The following is a 23,306-nucleotide window of genomic DNA, read 5'->3' as shown; positions in this document are numbered from 1 at the left end:
ATCAACCATTTTACTTATCAGAACCTTTAACATGAAATATAATACAGAACCGATCAGAACCCTATCATCACAAAAACTTGTCTGTTGCAAAAATAAGATAAATTTCACATCCCTATGCTAAGTTAATTATTCACAGATAATCCTGTTTTTGAACTAAATGAACCAAAAAGAGGGTTCCAGAAAATAACTGTTTTACAAGTGCACAAGCACAGACCATAGCTTTATTTAAAAGTTATATCTCTTACAGTATGTATATACAGAAATTTATGCAAACATGTATTAATTTATTACCTTGAGCATGACTCTGTCGCAGTTTATTGAGGATATTGGTAGCATCGAAACCAGCATTGTCACACAACTGTCGAGGAATAATCTCAAATGCCTTAGCCATAGCTCCAATCAGTAACTGTTCTTTACCCGCTATAGTGCGTGAACAATCTCGTAAATGTTTACTAAGTTCCATTTCTACAGCTCCACCACCTGAAAATGTACATACAATTGTCCTTTAACTTCCATATATCACTTTTTGATTTTGTGTGTGTTTGGGTTTAAGTGTGTTTTTCAACAATTTTTTAGCTGTCTACTTGTAGCAGTGAGCACAATGCCCAACTTGAAGTACCTCACGCTATGCACGCCCGACATCATAACCCATAGAGTCACATTATACAGACACCTGTATGACCAGTCTTTGAAACTACCCTGTAAATATCAAGTGCCAAGCGAGGAATGTACTAGTACCATTTTTCACATCAGTGGAATGACACAGCCTGGGAGGTAACCAACGACCTCCCGCTCCAAACGGTCACAAGAAACTCATTACCCTTCATTGCTCATGTAAATAGGAGTAGTAAATTGGAAAACAATACATGTATGAACAATTTACTGTCTTTTTATCCATTATATAATCAGTGCCTTTTAAAGCGTCTTGAAACTGCTTTGGATCTGACCAACAGTCCAACACCGTATTTATATTTTCTAAACATTTTGCTTTTTTAAACTGTGATAATTTCAGAAGCCATGTCATCAAAATGGTATGCAGTAAACACACTATCCATCTAGTTCAAAACATGATAAAAAGCCAATAAACATTCTAAGTATGGGGAACACTAGATAAGAACTTATGTTATTAAGTGGGCATCACCTTTTGCAATTTTAGGTAATTCAAGGGCCGTAACTGAAGAATGCGAGGGAGTATCCAGATGGTTATCAAACTTGTCTCAGATGTCCATAAACATTGTGAACAATGGTGAATATTGGATAAGAACTGCTCTGTTGACTTTTAGTTTAGTCTATACTAATTTATTTTAGCTTGATTATGATGAAAGCTTCAAGCTTATTTGGGCCACTCTCAAGTCCGCTTCCTGGAAAAACCAGTACTGGTGTCTTACGAGAGGGGTGATCATGACCCCACTAGGGCTCAAACCCACAACATCTGGGCTGAGCAGCCAACACCTTGCTCCCCTTGTCGATTTTTTTTTGGAATTTTTAGTAATTCGAAGTCCATAACTCCTAGCCTCTAGGAGAATCCAAATGGTTATCAAATTTAGCTTGGGATATTATGCCCATTAATATTGTGACCCAGTCTGGTGAACACCAAAAAAGAACTACTCGAGTTAGACAATGGACAACTTTACTGGGTGTATGACTGCCTGCCACAAGTGATCATCTAATATTCCTGTTTAAAGGGCGTATAACAAAGACTGGAGTGTTGGCTAATGCAGGGGTTTCCATAATGGCTGACTTTGAATCACTTGCCCTAATGGTGTAAGTTTGAAACCTCACTAGGTGTAGAATTCTTCATATGAGGAAGCCGTCATGTAGGCTTGTGCAAGGTTGGCGGTTCGACCAAGGTGCCCGCCCAAGACTGATATAATGCCACACAGGATATTCATCCATTACCAAAAGGCTGGAAAAATTTCCTTATAACCTAAATTGTGTCGGTAAGACTCTAATTCCAACAAAAAAAAAAACACAAAAGGGTCTTAATGACCCTATATCGCTCACCTTTTAACCTTGGCCTTGGAATCATCAAGATGAACATTCTGACCAAGTTTCTTGAAGATAAGGATATAAATGTAGCCTCTAGGGTGTTAACAAGCTTTTCCTTTGATTTGACCTGGTGACCTAGTTTTTGACCCCACATGACCCAGTTTTTAATTTTGCCTAGAGATCATCAAGATAAACATTCTGTGCAAGTTTGTATCAAATCAAAGCATAAATGAAACCTCTATATGGCTGAAAGGGCCAAGATAGAAAATTTTGCCCTTTCAGGGGCAGTTACTCTAGAACCCATGATGGAATCTAGCCGGTTTTCGAAAGGAACTGAGATCTTAGTGTGACTTAAGTTGTGTGTAAATGTGGTTAAAATCAAATGTAAAATGTCACTTTTAGCGTGTTCACAAGGTAAAAATTAACAAATTTTGGCTCTTTCAGGGGTGATTCAGGGGCCGTAACTCCGGAACCTCCGGAACCTATGATTCGATTTGACAGATTCATCAGGCAATCCATAGATCTATTGTTGTTAGCAAATTTTGGCCCTTTAAGGGACCATAACTCTTGAACCCATGATGGGATCTAGCCAGTTTTCGAAAGGAACCGAGATATTATGCCAATAGTTTGCTTCAAAAATCGATTGCAAAATATAGCAAATTTTGGCCATTTAAGGGGCCATAACTTTGGAACCCATGATCAGGGTTGCCACTTAGTTGAGAAAATGAAATTCCCTGGCTTTTCCCATACTTTTCACTGACCAATACCACCTTATTTTTTCGGCCTCCTCCTCCCCTACAGATGTCCAATCCACCCTTTCATATTTATTTTGTTTCAGATATAACAAACTTTCATTAACAAATACCAAAATTAACATAAAAACGAAATTGATTCAAACTCAGGTAAATTATGTTTATACACAATTACACCAAAATGTGTTTGAAAATACTTCTAAATACTGCTTGAAGACTGCCTTAGCCAATGACAATTTTAAACATCAACCCAGAATTTCATTTTTCCCTGACTTTTCTAAAATTTTATTTTTCACTGACCATTATCAAGATTTCCCTGACAATCACTGACCTTTAAAAAAAAAGACATTTCCCTCCGACTTTTCAAGGTAAGTGGCAACCCTGATGATGGGATCTGGCCAGTTTTCGAAAGGAAACGAGATATTATGCCAATACAAGTTGTGTGCAAGTTTGATTAAAATCAATTGCAAAATGTGGTCTCTATCATGTTCACAAGAAATTGTGGACGGACGGACGACGGGCGATCACAAAAGCTCACAGGTGAGCTAAAAAAAAAATTGGCTCAAGCTTTTCAACAGCATTCACTACATGTTGCTACAACTACTAACCTGCTACAACAGAATCATTTTTCATGGCTCGTCTTACAATCATGATGGCATCATGTAGAGATCTTTCTGTTTCTTCAATAAATTGTTCGGCACCACCACGCAACAGCAATGTACAGGTTCTTGCTTGTGGACAACCAGTAAACAAATTATAACTGCAAAACAAATATTAAACACACATGCAGGCAAATATTACACAATATATCACGCTTCATAAATGGACTACACTGCAATTTTTTTAACCTTTAGCCAGCTAAATTTCTGAAATGGACTGGTCCATCTTTCCCCTTCAATTTGGGCAATACCATTTACTATTCTAAGGGTTGTTCACTGCAAATTTACTGACTGAATAGCAAGCAGTGCAGACCATGATCTTGGTCTGCACTGGTCTCAAAGGCAAAATCACTTGCCGCCAGCAGGCTAAAGGTTAAAATTTGGTAAGGCTTTTTGCTATTAAGAGCCATTTCATTTTAGTTTAAATCAAGCAGAATTCTGAGACCACAGAGCAAGGGATAGACTTAACAACCATGCCCGTTATCAACTTTTGACATTAGCTCTGGTAAATATAGTACTGAATACAAACATATCTGAATGGATAAAACAATAGCCTATAATTATATATAATTTTCTAGCATGCTTACCGTTCCCCACCCACTTGTATTTCTTCAAATTTTGCACAAGAACCTAGGACACTGTCTACGAGATTGCCAACTGAGGTTTGTATAGAACCACCACATGCTTTCATTGTTCTCTTTAAATCTTCATCTACAACACGGCCTGCACAGAACATATCTCTGAAATATTAAAAGTAGTATATAATATTAAAATTCAACAATAATCAGAAGGGTCACATCTGCCATTTTACAAAATTGTTAAAAAATGCTTTATAATCATTCAAACCTCCATGAACTTCAAGAAAACCTAATTAAGAGCTACTTGAACAAGAGCTGTCCGTAAGACAGCCAAGCTCGACTATTCGAAATATTGTCACAGAAGCAGGAAATTATTACCCAAAATGTGAAATATCAAAAGAGTTTTAAGTTAGAAAGGAGACATAATTTGACCAAAATACATATCAGAGTTATAGGACTTGATGTTATCAACTAGTTTTATAACCCCGAAGAAACATGTTAAGTTTCAATTCAATATCTGCATTAGTTTTGGGGATAGTAACTTGCATGTAAAACTTTAACCAGAATTTTCTAAGTCCAAAAGGGGGAATAATTTGCTCAAAATACATGTTAAGAGTTATGGAACTTGACCCAGTGAGGCTGGTAATTGACCTAGAAAAAGAATAAATAGGTTTCAAAGCTATATGCCTTTTGGTAATAGCTGTATGTACTTGCACGCAAAACTTTTACCAGGATTTTCTAAGTCCAAAAGGGGGCATAATTTGCCCAAAATACATGTCAGAGTTATGGGACTTGGTGCTATCAACTAGTTTTATAACCCCGAAGACACGTGTGAAGTTTCAATTTAATACAGTTGAACTTCAATGGCTCGAACTCGGATCTTTCGAACACCCGGGATCGCTCGAACTCTTCGCCCGGTCCCGAATTTATTCCTTCTTTATTCTATATAGTTCTACCTCGGATCGCTCGAACTTCGATAATTCGAACTCTCGAACTCATTTGGTGGTCCCCTCGGCTTAATTACAGTGATAATTACACCTATTCAGTCGAACAGACACTTTTTGCCGGGATGGCTTGTGTTTACAAAGTTTTTCACACTTCTGCCTGACATTCGCCAAGCTTCCCCTTTAACCGGCGCGTGCGTAATTTTCACACGCTTACGTAATTAGCGTCAGTATACGACAAACAAATTAAACAAAGTGACTTTCGTTCACTGCAACGCTTTAATGGCCTTTGATTTATGCGAATAAAATTATTTAAAATGATTGAGCAATGTACATACTACGTCTGTCTTTATTTTTTTTCTGCATAAAAACGGGAGATCCGACGTCAACTTTCATACTGCTTAAGCATGGCTGAACAACTTAGTAAAGGACCCGGATACGGGGGGATAGCTAAGTCGGCTACTGGAAAGCAATAAATTTGATAATATTTGTACTGGACTATGATTCAAAAAGATTTGTTATTCATGTCTTTCTATTTGATGCTGTCATCACCAAATTCTTATAATTATATTAGTGTTTTATTTTGTGTTTTTTCCGTATCATGTCATGTTTGAAAATAAATAATTAAGCATATTTCAGCGTTCGTTTCTTATTTGTCATCGTATCATACTCATATTTAGGTACAATATGACAATATATTACGATGTAAGTTTGTAACACATCATGCCCTCGAATTCCCAAATTCAAAATGGCCGCCATTTGGATGGCTCGAACAACGGAAAACTCGAACTAATTTCCACGGGACCCTCGAGTTCGAGCCATCGAAGTTCGACTGTATCTGTAGTAGTTTTGGAGATAGTTACTTGCATGTAAAACTTTAACCAGGATTTTCTAAGTCCAAAAGGGGGCATAATTTGCCCAAAATACATGTCAGAGTTATGGGACTTGACCCAGTGAGGTAGGTAATTGATCTAGAAAAAGAAAAAATAAGTTTCAAATCTATATGCCTTTTAGTAATAGCTGTATGTACTTGCACGCAAAACTTTAACCAGAATTTTCTAAGTCCAAAAGGGGACATAATTTGGCCAAAATACATGTCAGAGTTATGGGACTTGACCCAGTGAGGTAGGTAATTGATCTAGAAAAAGAAAAAATAAGTTTCAAATCTATATGCCTTTTAGTAATAGCTGTATGTACTTGCACCCAAAACTTTAACCAGAATTTTCTAAGTCCAAAAGGGGGCATAATTTGGCCAAAATGAAGGTCAGAGTTATGGGACTTGGTGCTATCAACTAGTTTTATAACCCCGAAGGCACATGTGAAGTTTCAATTCAATATCTACATTAGTTTTGGAGATAGTAACTTGCATGTAAAACTTTAACCAGAATTTTCTAAGTCCAAAAGGGGGCATAATTTGGCCAAAATGAAGGTCAGAGTTATGGGACTTGGTGCTATCAACTAGTTTTATAACCCCGAAGGCACATGTGAAGTTTCAATTCAATATCTACATTAGTTTTGGAGATAGTAACTTGCATGTAAAACTTTAACCAGAATTTTCTAAGTCCAAAAGGGGGCATAATTTGCTCAAAATACATGTTAGAGTTATGGAACTTGACCCAGTGAGGTTGGTAATTGACCTAGAAAAAGAATAAATAAGTTTCAAAGCTATATGCCTTTAAATGATAGCTGTATGTACTTGCATGCAAAAACTTAACCAAGGTGTGACGCCGACGCTGACGCCAGGGTGAGTAGAATAGCTAGACTATTCTTCGAATAGTCAAGCTAAAAACAGATATGCCCTCCATATCGTCTATCCTATGAAGTTCGGTATCAACAGACCAGAGCATTCTCCAGTCACTGGTCAGAAACTGTTTGCAGTCTCTAAAAGTCACAGTGACACTAACCTTTCACTAACACATCACCAATCCCTACAACCAAACAAAACAAGGCAATCGGTTACAACAATGGATGCTCCCTAAAAGGGAGATAAGTCACTGCACTCCCTCTCACTGCCCTCTATCAAAATGTAAAGTATCAAGTCAATACCTTACATAGTATTCGAGTTATGCCCCCGGCAAGGTATTCAACATAAGAGATGATTAAACAAGAGGGTCATGATGACCCTGGATCACTCACCTGAGTAATAGCCTACATGTAATCAATAACAAGAAAGTAGGTCAGTAGGTAAAATAAAGCAGAAGTATTGAAATCTGTGAACATGGTCCAAATATTGAAAGAATTTAGTAAGGGGTCGCTTAAGGAACATTTATAAATGACAAATTGGACCAGTGGTTTAACTTTTGACTGTACTTTCTTCAATTTTTAAAATTACTGCCTGTTTCGTCATATGGTCTGTATTTGATAGTGGTATCTTATTTCCTCTTTAAATACTTCAGACTGAGCACTGCTAATTTACAAGTATGGACATGCATTTTGTGTGATGTTCAGAAAATTCCATTCTATAGAAAGCTATGTTGTCTTTGAATATGGAGATCACCAAAATAGCAAATTTTTTACCCTTTAAGGGGCCATTCACTCTGGAACCCATGGTGGAATATGGCTGGTTCAAGACAGGAACCAAGATCTTATGGTGATACAAGTTGTGTGCAAGTTTGGTTAAAATCCAATCATAAATGAAACCGCTTTTGTGCAGACAAGACCAAAATAGCCAATTTCTGGCCCTTTCAGGGGCCCTAACTATGGATCCAATTGTTGAATATGGCTTGTTGAAGAAAGGAATGGATATCTTATGAGGATACAACTTGTGTGCAAGTTTGGTTAAAATCCAATCATAAATGAAACTGCTACTGTGCAGACAAGACCAAAATAGCCAATTTTTGCCCTTTCAGGTGCCGTAACTATGGCAGGATATAGCTGTTTCAAAAAGTAACCAAGATCTTATGGTGATACAAGTTATGTGCAAGTCTGGTTAAAATCCAATCATAAATAAAACTGCTATTGTGCAGACAAGGCCAGAATAGCCAATTTCTGGCCCTTTCAGGGGCCATAACTCTAGAACCCATAATAGAATATGGCTGGTTCAAAAAAAGAACCAAGATCTTATGGTGATACAAGTTGTGTGCAAGTTTGGTTAAAATCAAATCATAAATGAAACCACTATCGTGCAGACAAGAAATTGTTGACAGACGCACGACAGACATCAAGTGGTCACAAAAGCTCACAATGAGCCTTTGGCTCAGGTGAGCTAAAAATGGGACCACCTAGAGTTATGGTTCCTTACCATTGCCCTTCCTCTCAATGAGCTCTATCATTGTATAAAGTTACAACTTGTTACCTTCAATACTTTTTGAGTTATCCTCCGGACAAGTGTGACGAACGGACAGACAGACAGACAAGGTGGCAATTATATGCACCCCCCTTTAGACAACATATAAACAATTGGGGTCAACTACTGTCCAGTGAATTTCCACCATTGTAGGTTAAAGCTCAACAACATTTTTCAGACCCTTTGACCTATACTGATTTCCAAAATCAGAGTGCTCATTTACTGGTTACAGGCAAGCATCCTATAAAGTTTGACCACAGTAGGTCAGGGGCTTCTCCAGTAAAATGGTTGAAATGGTTTTCAGTCTGAAGATCAATGTGACCTTGACCGCAGATCCACAAATCCCCCAAGCAACACAGACCTTCTGTTGGTTTTGTTTGTTTGTTTTGGGTTTAACGCCGTTTTTCAACAGTATTTCAGTCACGTAACGGCGGGCAGTTAACCTAACCAGTGTTCCTGGATTCTGTACCAGTACAAACCTGTTCTCCACAAGTAACTGCCAACTTCCCCACATGAATTATCAGAGGTGGAGGACGAATGATTTCAGACACAATGTCTTTTATCAAATCGTCACGGAGAACATACGCCCCGCCCGAGGATCGAACTCGCGACCCCGCGATCCGTAGACCAACGCTATCTTCTGTTGGACCACAGGCAATCATCCTATGAAGTTTGACCACTGAAGGCCCGTGTTCTTAAGTCTTAGTAAGATATTGGTCAGAAATCGAAATGCCTACAGACTTACTTTGGAAGTTACTGTCAATTTCTCACATGCATCAGAGGTGAAAGCAAATTGTTACAGATAACAAATGTCACCCCAGAGAATCCACAAATCCGTAAATTTGGACTCTCCCTATTGAGCTCAGCAGGTGTGCCATTTTATTTTGAAATACCCGTCATCTGTCTGGTCTCTCTATTGGACGTCAAAATGGAGGGTCCAAAATGATGCAAGGACTACAAACCTGTCAGCAAAATATTGTGTCGCTACATCTCCTATAGGCAACTTGGACAGAACAACTTTTGCTCCACTCTTGTGAATCTTATCTAATTTATCGTATAAGATTTTCCATTCTGCATCTACTATTGCTTGATATTCCTGTAAGAAAGATAAATATCTTTTTACCCTTAAATTATCGAAGCCTGAAAACTAGGACTTCTTACTAAAACTGAACTAAGTTCTGTTTAAAGTAATGCCATTTTCTTGATGTAATTAGATATATTTTACAGTGGCAAGTCAAAGTGCATCCTTGGATTTCCAACAGGAACAATGCAAACCATACAACTTCTAATCAGGATCCACTGTAACACAGTTCAGACTGGCATTTTAGCCAATGTTTACAAAAATAAGTTAACACAGGACCATATTCTCTAGAATCATAATCAACTTTCTAGCTATTCCATAGAGCCATTCAAAGCATAATGTCAGGCTTGTGTAGGTAAAGTACCAGCCTTCTTCAAACTTAACCGATAAAATCCTGCAAGGTTAAAACAGACGTGACAGAAGTTGATATTAAGACTTAGAGCATGAGTAAATGTAGATGAGTTTTAAATGATACCGACAGTACTGATTCATTTCAGGTGACCTGAAGACCTACCTTAACATTATCAACTCTAATTTCCGCATTTTCCTTCTCTGCCTTCAACTCCAGCTCAACATTAAGCAATGCTATTTTAGGATTCTCGTATTCCTTTGGCTGCATTTCAAAACCTGCATAACTGAATGTTTTCTTGAAAGCTACACCATCTACTAGCCTGGAATCCTGGAAAAATTAAAAGCAAAGTAAAATCCAGTTCAATCGTAACTCAAGAATTTTCCAAAAAGTGCCGCAAAACATCACAAAGTTCTACAAGTATGTCCAAAGGAAAACTCAAAATAAGAAATATTTAAGGAAGTTGACCCTGGATGACTCTCGGCAATTTCCGTATAATTACATAGTTTCTGTATCCAACTTCGGCATTCTTCAACACTCACAAGCACAAAGTTTGTTGTATCTGTCAGGCAATGCTGAAATCATATTCTGAAAATACTTAACCAAACAGAAATTGCCAACTGTCATTATTGGTCCACTAACTTAGTTAATAACACACTAAGTGTACTGGTTTCACTAATAACGCTAATAAACAATACCCATATAATTTTCCACAAAGTGAAACATTGAACTGCCAAATGGGCAAACCAGCTGTCTGTATGTGGAAAAATTAAATATTATGTACATAGTCTTATCATAAGTAGGAAACTCTAGAGATACCTGGGACTGAACTAGATACATCAGAAATGGATGTTGAACATGTTAGCACATCCAGGTTCTATAAACAGTGTTTTATTCAAAGTATATTGGCTTCAGTAACTATGCTACCAGACAATATAGAAAGATAACAACTCTGACAAAGCCATTCAATTTACCACATTGTGAAACACTGAACTGCCAAATGGACAAACAGCTGTCTGTATATGGAAAGCTTAAAATTCCACATTTAGTTGCAAAATTCTAAATAAATACACTAAATTTGTAAAAAGCCTGAAATTGAATTTCAACATTCATAATTATAGTATCTTTTAAGGAATAATATTTGAATTGCCACAGCGATCTCGGAACCTGAAGCCTGAAGCTCTTCTTGTCAAGACAGAAGGTAGAGATTATCGGATATATCAATGTTGTGATAACAAAATCTAACATAATATGTTGGATTCAGTAACTATGCTACCAGACAACACAGAAAGGTAACAACTCTGAGAACCATTTGATCTACCACATTGTGAAACACTGAACTGCCAAATGGACAAACAGCTGTCTGTATGTGGAAAGCTTAAAATTCCACATAAATTTAGTTGCAATTTCTAAATAAATATACTATTAAAACTTGTAAATAGCCTGAAATTGAATTTCAACATTCATATCTATAGTATCTTTTAAGGAATAATATTTGAATTGCCACAGCGATCTCGGAACCCGACGCCTGAAGCTCTTGTTGTCAAGACAGAAGGTAGGGATTATCAGATATATCAGTGTCGAGATAACAATATCTAACATACTATGTTGGATTCAGTAACTATGCTACCAGATAATACAGAAAGATAACAACTCTGACAAAGCCATTCAATTTACCACATTGTGAAACACTGAACTGCCAAATGGACAAACAGCTGTCTGTGTGTGGAAAGCCTAAAATTCCACATTTAGTTGCAAAATTCTAAATAAATATAATAAACTTGTAAATAGCTTGAAATTGCATTTCAAAATTCATATTGTATTTTTTAAGGAACAGTATTTAAATTGCCATAGCAATCTCTGAACCTGAAGCTCTTGCTGTCAAGATAGAAAGTAGGGATATATCAATGTCGTGACAACAACATTTAACATACAATGTTGGATTCAGTAACTATGCTACCAGACAACACAGAAAGGTAACAACTCTGAGAACCGTTTAATCTACCACATTGTGAAACACTGAACTGCCAAATGGGCAAACAGCTGTCTGTATGTGGAGAAAGCCAACATATTCATTTACATAAATTGGCCAATCATTTCGGAGAATATCTCAGAACATTTGCTGGTAGATCTGGAGTGGAACTTTGAAACATTTACTGAGAATTCTGATAAATCTGAGAATGCTAGCATGACAAGAATATGGTATCTGTGGTACTATGAGAAAGCTGGTGTATTTGGACTGGGATTGGCAAACTGTGGTACAATGAGAAAGCTGGTGTATTTGGACTGGGATTGGCAATCTGTGGTACAATGAGAAAGCTGGTGTATTTGGACTGGGATTGGGAAACTGTGGTACAATGAGAAAAGTGGTGTATTTGGACTGGAATTTGGAAACTTTTGCTAATGAGGTCGTCTGGTTCTATAAATATTTTTTTCTATTTATATAATACAACATGTATTTGGTTTCACTAAGTCACCACAAATGAAAGGATGACATCCCTCAGAAAACCATGTAATCTACCAAACCATGAAACACTGAAATGTCTGACTGGCAAACAGCTGTCCGTATATATGAAGAAATAACAAATCAGCATTTACCTGCTTTTTTTTATGCAAAACAATTTTTACTTGGACTATAGAATAATTTTCATTAAGTTAAATACATGAAAAGGCTACACTGAAAGTCACATAGCAAGCCTCAATTCCTGATTGCTAACATGGGAGGCACTTTTTTCACATTATTCCTCATTTAACCTAATAGCCTGCTGGCAGCAAGTGATTCTGCCTTTGCGACTAGTGCAGACAAAGATCATCCTGCATGAACATGCAGGCTGATCTTGGTCTGCACTGTTCGCTATTCAGTCAGTAAAATTTCAGTGAACGCCTCTTAACATTATAATCCGTACTGCCCAAATGGAACGATAGAGCAGTCCATTTTAGGAATTTAGCAGGGTAAAGGTTAAAGGGGGAAAAATTATGGTATATCATAGGCATTTGATTAAAAGCATTGATTTCAACCTTATACAAAAGATTTCAAGTAATGCATTAAATCTATTTCAGATTAAGGTAAGCGATCGACTGTGTGATTCACAAACTATGTTACCTACAAGGTATAGGCTACAAATCTCTGGCAGCACTGGTGACGATGACAGAATACTATGACCTCGAGTCAGAACAACTCTAGAATCTAGTAAAGGTCAAGGTCATTTATTCTACCACTGTCGTAACACTATAGAGCTTAAAGCAAGACAGCTGACTTCAAGTGGATAAAACAAAACCTGGAATATACCGTAACAATTACGTTTTTCAATGGATATACAAAATATTAAACTCAAATATACTTATTATATTCAAAACATTTTCACTAATATACATATGAATCAACTTTAATCATGTTCAGGCTATTTCATAATGATAATTATCAGAAATTACTATTTTTATTAATTTTTTCCACAATGCAGAATTTGACTAGACCTTGATTTTTTAAAAATTCAGAATATACAAACAAGAGGGCCATGATGGCCCTATATCGCTAACCTGTTATCATTGCACTTGAGGACAAGAAGGTCCTCAGAAAAAATATCCAAAGGACAGGAACAACAAAGGGAAGAAATTTAACCAAAAAGAAAAAAAAATTCTTACAAGGTACAGATATGTCAAAATACACCTAAAAATTGGAGGTACCATCCATGTTGTACCACAGAAAAGTAGTCTCGATTTTTCCCTACGGCCAATAATAAAAAAGTTACTAAAAATAAGCTATTTATAGTAACGTAAAGGGAAGTAATTAAACAAGAGGACCATGATGGTCCTGAGTCGCTCACCTCTTCCCACATGACCCAGTTTTGAATATGACGTTGTTTTTTCTATAATTTGACATAGTGACCTAGTTTTTGAGCTCATGTGACCCAGTTTTGAACTTGACCTAGATATTATCAAGATAAAAATTCTGACCAATTTTCATGAAGATCTATTGAAAAATATAGTCTCTAGAGAGGTCACAAGGTTTTTCTATTATTTGACCTATTGACCTAGTTTTCAAAGGTACTTGACATAGATATCATCAAGGTGAAAATTCTGACCAATTTTCATAAAGATCCATTCAAGGGTAGGGCCTCTAGAGAGGTCACAAGGTTTTTCTATTTAAAGACCTACTGCCCTAGTTTTTGAATGCGGTTGACCCAGTTTCAAACTTGACCTATATATCATCAAGATAAACATTCAGACCAACTTTCATACAGATCCCATGAAAAATATGGCTTCTAGAGAGGTCACAACGTTTTTTCATTATTTGACCTACTGACCTACTTTTTGATGGCACGTGACCCACTTTCGAACTTGACCTAGATACAATCAAGATGAACATTCTGACCAATTTTTATGGAGATCCATTCACAAGTATGGCCTCTAGAGAGGTCACAAGGTTTTTCTATTATTTGACCTACTGACCTAGTTTTTGATGGCACATGACCCACTTTCGAACTTGACCTAGATATCATCAAGATGAATATTCAGACCAACTTTCATACAGATCCCATGAAAAATATGGCCTTTAGAGAGGTCACAAGGTTTTTCTATTATTTGACCTACTGACCTAGTTTTTGATGGCACATGACCCACTTTCGAACTTGACCTAGATATCATCAAGATGAATATTCAGACCAACTTTCATACAGATCCCATGAAAAATATGGCCTCTAGAGAGGTCACAAGGTTTTTCTATTTTTAGACCTACTGACCTAGTTTTTGACTTCAAGTGACCCAGTTTCGAACTTGACCTAGATATCATCAAGGTGAACATTCTGACCAATTTTCATGAAGATCTTTTGAAATATATGGCCTCTAGAGAGGTCACAAGGTTTTTCTATTTTTAGACCTACTGACCTAGTTTTTATCAGCACGTGACCCAGTTTCGAACTTGACCTAGATATCATCAAGGTGAACATTCTGACCAACTTTCATAAAGATCCCATGAAAAATGTGACCTCTAGAGTGGTCACAAGCAAAAGTTTACGGACTGATGCACGGATGCACACTGCGCGATCACAAAAGCTCACCTTGTCACTTTGTGACAGGTGAGCTAAAAAAAATTATTGTAAGTGAACAAAAGAAGGATCTGCCAATTAAATCTGTTGATATAAATGAAATTTCAGATCAGTATCTTCATTAGTTACGGAAATATACCCATTTTAATTTGAAATAAAGGGAGGTAATTTGACATAAAATCAGTCCATAGTTATCTACCCTGATTGTCTCAGTCCAACTAATGACAATAATGAAATTTCAAATAAGTCCTATAAGTACTTGCTGATATAAATCCATTTTGATTACAATCAGGGGAGGTAATCAGATATAAAATAACTGGAACCTACGATTGGATCTGATTTGTCATGGAATCCAAGATTTATTGTTGCTGAAGATATTTTGGAAGTTTGTATCAAATAAAAGCATAAATGAAGTATCTATATGGCTGCAAAAGCCAAAATAGCCAATTTTGGACCGTTAAGGGGACATAACTCTGGAACCCATGATGAAATCTGGCCAGTTCAAGAAAGGAACCAAGATCTTATGGTAATACAAGTTGTGTGCAAGTCTGGTTAAAATCAAATCATAAATGAAGCTGCTATTGTGCAGCCAAGGTCAAAATAGCTAATTTTGGCCTTTCAGGGGCCATAACTCTGAAACCCATTAAGGGATCTGGCCGGTTTAAAAAAGGAAACGAGATCTTATGGTGACACTAGTTTTGTGCAAGTTTGATTAAATTCAAATCATAAACAAGAGATCACAGAGTGATCTTGGCGCCCACCACTGAGCCATTTTTGAATGTTCCAAATTTCAAGACTAGCTCAAGGTCAAAATCAGGGTCAAATTTCATTTCGGTACAGAACACTGTGCATGTGGTCCATGCATGTGTTATAAATTTGAAAGCTGTAGCTTGAGAAATGTTAAAGTAGGTCACTAGATCAATTTCAAGGTCAAAGTTCATTTTGGTACACAAAACTATGCATGTGCTTCAAATTTGGAGGCTGTAGCTTGAGAAATGTGAAAGTAGGTACTAGGTAAAAATCAATGTCAAATTTCAATTCAGAACACAAAAATATGCATGTGGTCCAAATTTGAAGCCTGAAGTTTCAAAAATGTGAAAGTAGGTCACTAGGTCAATCTCAAGATCAAAGTTCATTTCGGTACACAAAACTATGCATGCGGTCCAAATTTGAAGGCTGTAGCTTGAAAAATGTGAAAGTAGGTCACTAGGTCAAAATCAAGGTCAAATTTCATTTCGAAACACAAAACTACGCATGTGGTCCAAATTTGAAGCCTGTACCTTCAAAAATGTGAAAGTAGGTCACTAGGTCAATGTCAAGGTCAAAGTTTGTTTCGGGACACAAACCTATGCATGCAGTCCAAATTTGAAGGCTGTAGCTACAGAAATGTGGAAGTAGGTCACTAGGTCAAGATCAAGGTCAACTCATATCAAGGTTCATCTTGCTTCTCAAAACTATACATGTGGTCCAAATCTGAATGTTATAGGTTATCGACAAAAAGAAGTTTTTCCCTGTATAAGTCTATATGAACCATGTGACCCCCGAGGCGGGGCCATATTTGACCCTAGGGGAATAATTTTAACAAACTTGGTAGAGAACTACTTGATGATGCAACATTACAAATATCAAAGCCCTAGGCTTTGTGGTTTGAACAAGAAGATTTTCAAAGTTATTCCCTATATAAGTCTCAGGGCCCACACTGGGCTGAAAAAGGTTGGAGCCACCTTTTTTCTTGGGAACGGTAGGGAGGGTGCTGGAGAGGTTTCCCTTCCCGCGGCGCGTTGAAAATTTTTGTTACTTCCCATAAGCAAATGGTGATATTCTAGCTATATAGGGGGACTTTTGAATGAAAGTGGGTATACCTCTAAAGCAAGTTTTGTATTTTAAAATGTTGTTGGATGTTTGAAGCAACCTGTCTGAAATATTTTTCCATTATGGCTTCTTTTTGTTGTGGGCCTACTATGTAAATGCATGGCCCTGGGGTTGTGTTTTTGGTGCTCTGTGCTTCCGAGAAATCTACCCTGATACAGGATTACATTTCAAATCCATTCCTAACTTTTAAAGACATTCAAAAAACTTGGCAAACACCTTTACTAATTACTTACTAAGATCACAGACACGGGTCCAGTGTATTTTTTTTTTTTTATTAATATAAAAAAAACAACCTTTTTTTCACACAAATATGCTTTCTATATGTTAGTCAAATGAAAAATAAAATGATGACAAAAATCCGGTCACAGTGTCGTGTATGATATTGTGACCGGATTTTTTGTCATCATTTTTTTTTTTCATTTGACTAACATATAAAAAGTATATTTGTGTGAAAAAAAAAGGATTTTTATATTAAACAAAAAATACACTGGACCTGTGCCTGTGATTAAGATACTGTCTGACGGTGGCGACAAGGTAAAAAAATTCATCAAACCATTCATTATTTTGCCGATTTATTTATTAATTATTTGATCCATGGAAATTAAAGGCATCAATCATTTAATCTGCCGTAATGACAACAAAACAAAAAGATTATTTTAACCCGATAATCGGTTGCTAATTGATTGCAAATTGCATCTTCATGCGTGTCAAGATGTTTATTACACATTGTTATATGTAAAGTAAACGCAGACTGGGTAGTACTATCCCGAAATAAGTTAATTTTATAAGGTAAAATTATTGGAACCAGTCAACTGTTTTTTCAACATAATTTCTCGGAGGTCACAATTTAGAACGTCTGAAACAAAATGGCGGTCCAAATTACGAACATTTTTTCATTTTCGCCACTCGCGATTTTTCTTCGCCACTTTCATCGCAGATTCGCCAAATGGCTCGAGTGGCGAACGACAGCGTGGGCCCTGAGTCTATGTAAACCATGTGACCCCCAGGGCGGGGCCATATTTGACCCTAGGGGGATAATTTCAATAATTTTAGTGGAGGACCACTAGATGATGTCACATACAAAATATCAACGCCCTAGGCCCTGTGGTTTTGGACAAGAGGTTTTTCAAAGTTTTTCCCTATATAAGTCTATATAAACAATCTGACCCCTGGGGCGGGGCCATATTTGACCCTAGGGGGATAATTTGAACAAACTCGGTAGAAAACCACTAGATGATGCTACATTACAAATATCAAAGCTCTAGACTTTGTAGTTTGGACAAGAAGATTTATAAAGTTTTTCCCTATATAAGTCTATGTAAACCGTGTGACCCTCAGGGTGGTGCCATATTTGACCCCAGGGAAATAATTTGAACAATCTAGGTAGAGGACCACTAGATGATGCTTCATACCAAATATCAAAGCTTAGGCCCTGTGGTTTTGAACAAGAAGATTTTCAAAGTTTTTCCTTATATAAATCTGTGTAAATTATAAAAATAAATAAAGGGCCATAACTCACTCAAAAATTGTTGAACCAGTCTGATTTTCAGGGGGACACAACTAGGGTACAAATACATCATTCTGACAAAGTTTGGTCAAAATCCCCCCAGTAGTTTTTGAGGAGATGCAATAACGAGAAATTGTTAACGGACGGAAGGACGACGGACCACGGACGCAGAGTGATTTGAATAGCCCACCATCTGATGATGGCTGGCTAATGAAGCTGCTATTGTGCAGACAAGGTCAAAATAGCTAATTCTGGCCCTTGCAGGGGCCATAACTCTGGAACCCATGATGGAATTTCGCCAGTTGAAGAAAGGAACCAAGATCTTATGGTGATACAAGTTGTGTGCAAGTTTGGTTAAAATAAAATCATAAATGAAGCTGCTATTGTGCAGACAAGGTCAAAATAGCTAATTCTGGCCCTTTCAGGGGCCATAACTCTGGAACCCATATCAGAATCTGGCCAGTTCAAGAAAGGAACCAAGATCTTATGGTGATACAAGTTGTGTGCCAGTTTGGTAAAAATCAAGTTATAAATAAAGCTGCTATTGTGCAGACAAGGTCAAAATAGCTAATTTTGGCCCTTTCTGGGGCCATAACTCTTGAACCCATAATGGGATCTGGCCAGTTCAAGAAAGGAACCGAAATCTTATGGTGATACAAGTTGTGTGCAAGTTTGGTTAAAATAAAATCATAAATGAAACCACTATCGTGCAGACAAGAAATTGTTGACGGACGGACAGACGGACGAAGGGTGATCACAAAAGCTCACCTTGTCACTATGTGACAGGTGAGCTAAAAATCAGCAAATAAGAAATATAGGACTGTGTGCTTGCTTTATTGCTAGACTGATATAAAATTAGGACCTCACATAAGTTTTCGGAATGGGAATCTATCAGAAAATGACAATTTTCATGACATTTTTGTGAATAGAAATATTTCTATAATGCAGATTTTAATTTCGTTTCACAGTAATAACAATCAACATATAGATTTTATGGTCAAATAAAATGTACATGTAGGCGTGCTTATTTCTGAGATATTTGCCCATTATTTAAGAGATTCACAAATTTCAAGCGGATCTGAAGGTATTATCTGCTTCAACTTTTTGTGTCATTTTTTCCCTTTAAAAAGAATTTTAAGCAATGTTGCCATTTCTACAGATGTACACCCAGGACTATATTTATATGTAGCATGCTTTACCTTTTACACATTCCAGGTCTAGACTTTATTCTAATTAATTGTTATCTGGTTAGATGTTATGCCACAACTTCTGCTTTAAATCATTAAACGTGAAGAACTACCTTAATGCAAGGTTTAGCAGACATTTTGATGTGTGCTTCACAAACTAAGTAACCAGCTAATAAAACAAGTCACAACTCTCTGAAAGCACTGGTGACAATGACCAAAAACCATGACCTCCAGTCAGAACGACTAGAGGATCTAGTAAAGGTCAAGGTCATTTAATCTACCACAGTCGTAACACTATAGTGCTATAAAGCAAGACAGCTGACTTCATATGGTGTGAAGAACTATTTTGTCTGTAGACAATATTTAGATTTGGTTCCCACTTTATTGAGACAGAGAGACTATAAGTTGCCCTTTAGGCACTATCACTACAAAGACATTTTCCTTGGTAGAACACACCTTCCTCTAGGCAAATGAATGGTAAAAGTTAGCTGAAACTATCCGGCAACAAGCAAGTGATGTAAATTCAGCAATCTTAGCACTCTGCCAATGAGGTTTTTACAATTCATTTTTTTTTTGTCACACAACTTAAAACTTACTTCAAGAGCGCCACCTGTGATCTTTTTCACTCCGATCATGTTCAAGGGGAGTAACTCATCCAACATCAGAACTGCATCTACAACCATTTTTGAAAAGAATTCTTTCTGATGGGCAACAAGCTTGGAACTGAGAGATGTAGATGCACATTTCAACAACATCTGTCTCTGATCCCTGAAAAAAAATTATCCCAAGATATTTCACAACTTTGTTCTTAAGATTCAGTAATGTTATCATTGCTTTTATTTCGCAATCTGATATCAGCAGTCATATTCATGTACAGAATTAGACACACACATTTAATACCTGGGTTAATATTCACAACTGGTAGCTATGTTTGTGTTACATGTAGCAAAGAAAGAACCATTCCTAATACCAGCAAACAGAATGTGTGCAGTTCACATTGAAATAGAGAACTGTATGTATTTCTGCTGTGGGTAATGCACATATATGTTAATCTACCACACAATGTAGAACTGTAGTAACACTTCAGTTACACAGCTGACCATGTTGTGGATAAGGTAATATATATTTGAAACTCGGTATCTCAAACTCGCCTATCTCAGCTAAGTTTTAGTTATCTCAGACATTTTGTTTGAATTCTGGGGTAAGAGAGAGCACCAATGCTGAAGTTAAATCAAGATGTTCCAAGTCAAATATCCATAAAATGTTATAATATTCAATGTAAAATCGCATTAATGCTTAACCAATACTCTCTTTATACAAACTAACACAGACCACATCTGATGATCACAGCTTCATCTATATACCTCAATTAATTTATTTAGTTTGTGTAATGTCGCACCGGCACAATTATTGGTCATATGGCGACTTTTCAGCTTTCATGGTGGAGGAAGACCCCAGGTGCCCCTCCGTGCATTATTTCATCACGAGCGGGCATCTTGGAAGAACTACCGACCTTCCGTAAGCCAGCTGGATGGCTTCCTCATCATTATACCTCAAAGATAGGACAGCAAGATGCAACAAAGCAAGCCTTATCTAAGGATATATTTCAGCTGTGCTTGTAAATTTTCAGGTTTTTAAATTATTTACTGTTACTTTCTCTTTTTTCTGATTTCATCCACATTATTAATATTAAGAATGTTAAGTCTATGGTAATTCTTGTAAAAGCAGAAGGGCAAAAATCCAAGACTAGAAGCACTGGTGACAATGATTAAAAACCATGACCTTGGCTGTCCTTGAGCCAGACTCGAGGGTCTGAAGGTCAGAACTTTTGTCCCAGCTTTTTCATTCTGATGTGTGCTTCACAAACTAAGTAACCAGCTAATAAAACAAGTCACAACTCTCTGGAAGCACTGGTGACAATGACCCAAAACCATGACCTCAAGTCAGAACGACTAGAAGAGCTAGTAAAGGTCAAGGTCATTTAATCTACCACAGTCGTAACACTACAGTGCTATAAAGCAAGACAGCTGACTTCAGGTGGTATGAGGAACTTTTTTGTCTCTTAATGAATAAATTTGTACTGGCACAAATGAAATCTCAGCTTCATTATACCCCAGACTTCTAACATCCATATTACTAAGGCACTGTCTGCAAGATATAAAATTTATGTACAATCACTTGTTTGGTCCCGGTTCCATTACAAGGGCATGGTCTGCCACAGGCAATGTTCGTGGGACCATCTTTGTATACCATTGCTTTTGTATGCAAAGTTCATACAGAACATGGCAAGCCTAATCAATGGATATATTTCAGCATTGCTAGTAATTTTCAGGTCTTGCATCATTTACAGTAAATTTCTCATTTATGTTTTCTGAATTCAAAGGTACTAATGCAGTTGTATTTATAGTAATTCATGTATATTAGCTTTTGATTTAAACTGAATTTTATTCATGCATATTACTGAAAGGCCAAAACACAAGACTTGTTGACTTGACCTTTCATACTATAACGAAAGACAGCACCTACTGAGTTTGAATTCTGGGGTATAACAGAGCACCCTTGATAAGGCTTAATCAACATGTTACAAGTCAAATATCTTTAACATGGAAGTTATAATACTCAATGTAAATTCTCTTTAATGCTAACCAATACTCTCCCAATGCAAACTAACACAAACCAAATCCGGTGACCACAGCTTCTTTATACATGTACCTCATACTTCAAACACCCAAAATACTCAAATACTGCTTTTAGAAGTTTGACATCACTTGTTTTATCCCAGTCCCATTACAATGGCATAACTTGCCTTGGGCAATGTCCGTGGGACTATCTTTGAATGCCAAATTCATATGTAACATAGCAAGCCTAATCAATGGATATATTTAAGCTGTGCTTGTAAATTTTCAGGTCTTAAAACTTTAATAATTTACTGTTACTTTCTCATCAAGATTAAGAATATTAAGACTATGGTAAGGCCAAAAAAAATATATATGTATGTTTCCTGTGACATGCCAGAAAAAAATAGGGTAGGTAGGTCGATTTTTAATTTTTTTTTTTTTTTTTTAGAATACACATCTTTACAGTAGTGGAATTCCCTTGTCTTTGCTTTTCCTATTGTCTTATCAATACATATATGTCTGTACTAGATGGTAGATGCTATACACTTTAAATACACTGCTTTTTATATTCCCTTTGGCTTTTAGTCAAATTTTTAAATACATGCCGTCAGAATATTTCAACAGAATGCACCTTTGGTTTTCCATTGGTTCAAGCCTAGCTTAAACTCATGATATTTTATGTCAAGGCAGGGGTGTATTTTTTTTTCCCTACCACCTGCCCTGCAGGACTACTAACCACTAAATTCTGCTTGCCCGTAGTGAACAGTCACTTGCCCTTATAATTGACATGTTTAATATTGTCACTTTTATGAAAGGAGAATTATACAATAAGTAAATTTCAAATGTAACACTCAGTAGACAAATACTATTCTCTTGTACCCTACATTTCCTTTTTAAGGTGGCATATTTGTTCTTCTTAAACTTCCTTTTTACAGCAGACATTTTTATTTTTCTTTCCTGTATTTTTGTCAGCAACACCAGCCAGTTGCTCTCCAAAATAACTGCAGCGATAGTAATAATAATTAAAGTCTATCCCCTCCCGTATTTTCCTAAACTATTAGGACAGCATAAAATATTTAGTTATTTTCATTTTCTCAAGACTTATTTCCCAAAAATAATTATTTTGAAAAGTGTCCCCAAAATATGGACATAATTATCATCATCCACACACCCTAAATTTGTGAAAGCGGAAAAAAAAACAATTATCGGAAATTATTCTGTTTATAAGCTAAGTAATTGGCCTTGTTTTCATCATTAATTAACACCCTCCAAAGAGCTAAAAGAAGTGTGTCGGTATCATGGCATCTGAAGTGAAGATCAAAGCGGTATAGTTGCCCGAGATTGTCATGGCATTACGTCATATGTTTTCGCGCCATGTGAAACATCAATGTTTGATCGTACCGCCTCGCTTGGTTAAATTGCTGAGAAGAAATCAATAA

General features: G+C 36.7%; 1 protein-coding gene across 1 annotated transcript in view; it reads right to left on the bottom strand.

The window, feature by feature from the left end:
* Positions 1–23,306, bottom strand: part of LOC123546707 (T-complex protein 1 subunit eta-like) — a 36,880-nt gene that overhangs the window by 1,285 nt on the left and 12,289 nt on the right. Inside the window, exons 6-11 of the mRNA XM_045333202.2 lie at positions 19,846–20,017; positions 9,804–9,968; positions 9,171–9,304; positions 3,988–4,140; positions 3,350–3,501; positions 292–480 (exon numbers count right to left, since the gene is read on the bottom strand). Coding sequence (XP_045189137.1) covers positions 292–480; positions 3,350–3,501; positions 3,988–4,140; positions 9,171–9,304; positions 9,804–9,968; positions 19,846–20,017 — 965 coding nt within the window. The remainder of the gene's footprint in view (positions 1–291; positions 481–3,349; positions 3,502–3,987; positions 4,141–9,170; positions 9,305–9,803; positions 9,969–19,845; positions 20,018–23,306) is intronic.

The sequence above is a fragment of the Mercenaria mercenaria genome, chromosome 9 (genome assembly GCF_021730395.1).
Source record: "Mercenaria mercenaria strain notata chromosome 9, MADL_Memer_1, whole genome shotgun sequence".
NCBI lineage: Eukaryota > Metazoa > Mollusca > Bivalvia > Venerida > Veneridae > Mercenaria > Mercenaria mercenaria.
The sequence above is the reverse complement of the archived record's forward strand: the minus strand, read 5'-3'. Positions and strand labels throughout refer to the sequence as shown.